At 44.7% G+C, this 412-nt stretch overlaps 1 protein-coding gene across 1 annotated transcript in view; it reads left to right on the top strand.

The window, feature by feature from the left end:
* The first annotated feature begins 157 nt into the window (after positions 1–157).
* LOC119585886 (UDP-N-acetylglucosamine--peptide N-acetylglucosaminyltransferase 110 kDa subunit-like) overlaps positions 158–412 on the top strand; it is a 62,807-nt gene continuing 62,552 nt past the window's right edge. Inside the window, 2 exon segments of the mRNA XM_037934616.1 lie at positions 158–383; positions 386–398. Of these exon segments, the coding sequence (XP_037790544.1) occupies positions 209–383; positions 386–398 (188 nt within the window). The 5' untranslated portion in view covers positions 158–208.

Here is a 412-nt window from a genome sequence, read left to right as displayed (position 1 = left end):
GAGAGGGATTTAGTTAAAATATATGGAATCAGTTCTCATGACAAACCTTTTTTTTTTAACGGTCTAGAATTGTCTTTAGAAAACATATTACTATGAAAGGGGAAAAAGAAGAAATATATCACCATTAGTGATAAATGGTCCTTGAGTATCAGTAGTTAGGATGTCTGGGCACCAAGTATCGAAACTTCTGACCCCAGTGTGTACATAGATGCTCCTCTACCAGGGCTACACCGAGGATGCAACCCGCCTCTACCTCAAGGCTCTGGAGGTGTTCCCCGAGTTTGCAGCTGCTCACTCCAACTTGGCATCCATCCTGCAGCAGCAAGGGAAGCTCAATGAGGCACTCATGCACTACAAGGAGGCAATCCGCATCCAGCCAACATTTGCGATGCCTATAGGTCAGTATGCAGAT

Source organism: Penaeus monodon, chromosome 20, assembly GCF_015228065.2.
Source record: "Penaeus monodon isolate SGIC_2016 chromosome 20, NSTDA_Pmon_1, whole genome shotgun sequence".
NCBI lineage: Eukaryota > Metazoa > Arthropoda > Malacostraca > Decapoda > Penaeidae > Penaeus > Penaeus monodon.
Note: the sequence above shows the minus strand (reverse complement) of the source record. Positions and strands in the feature narration are given on the sequence as shown.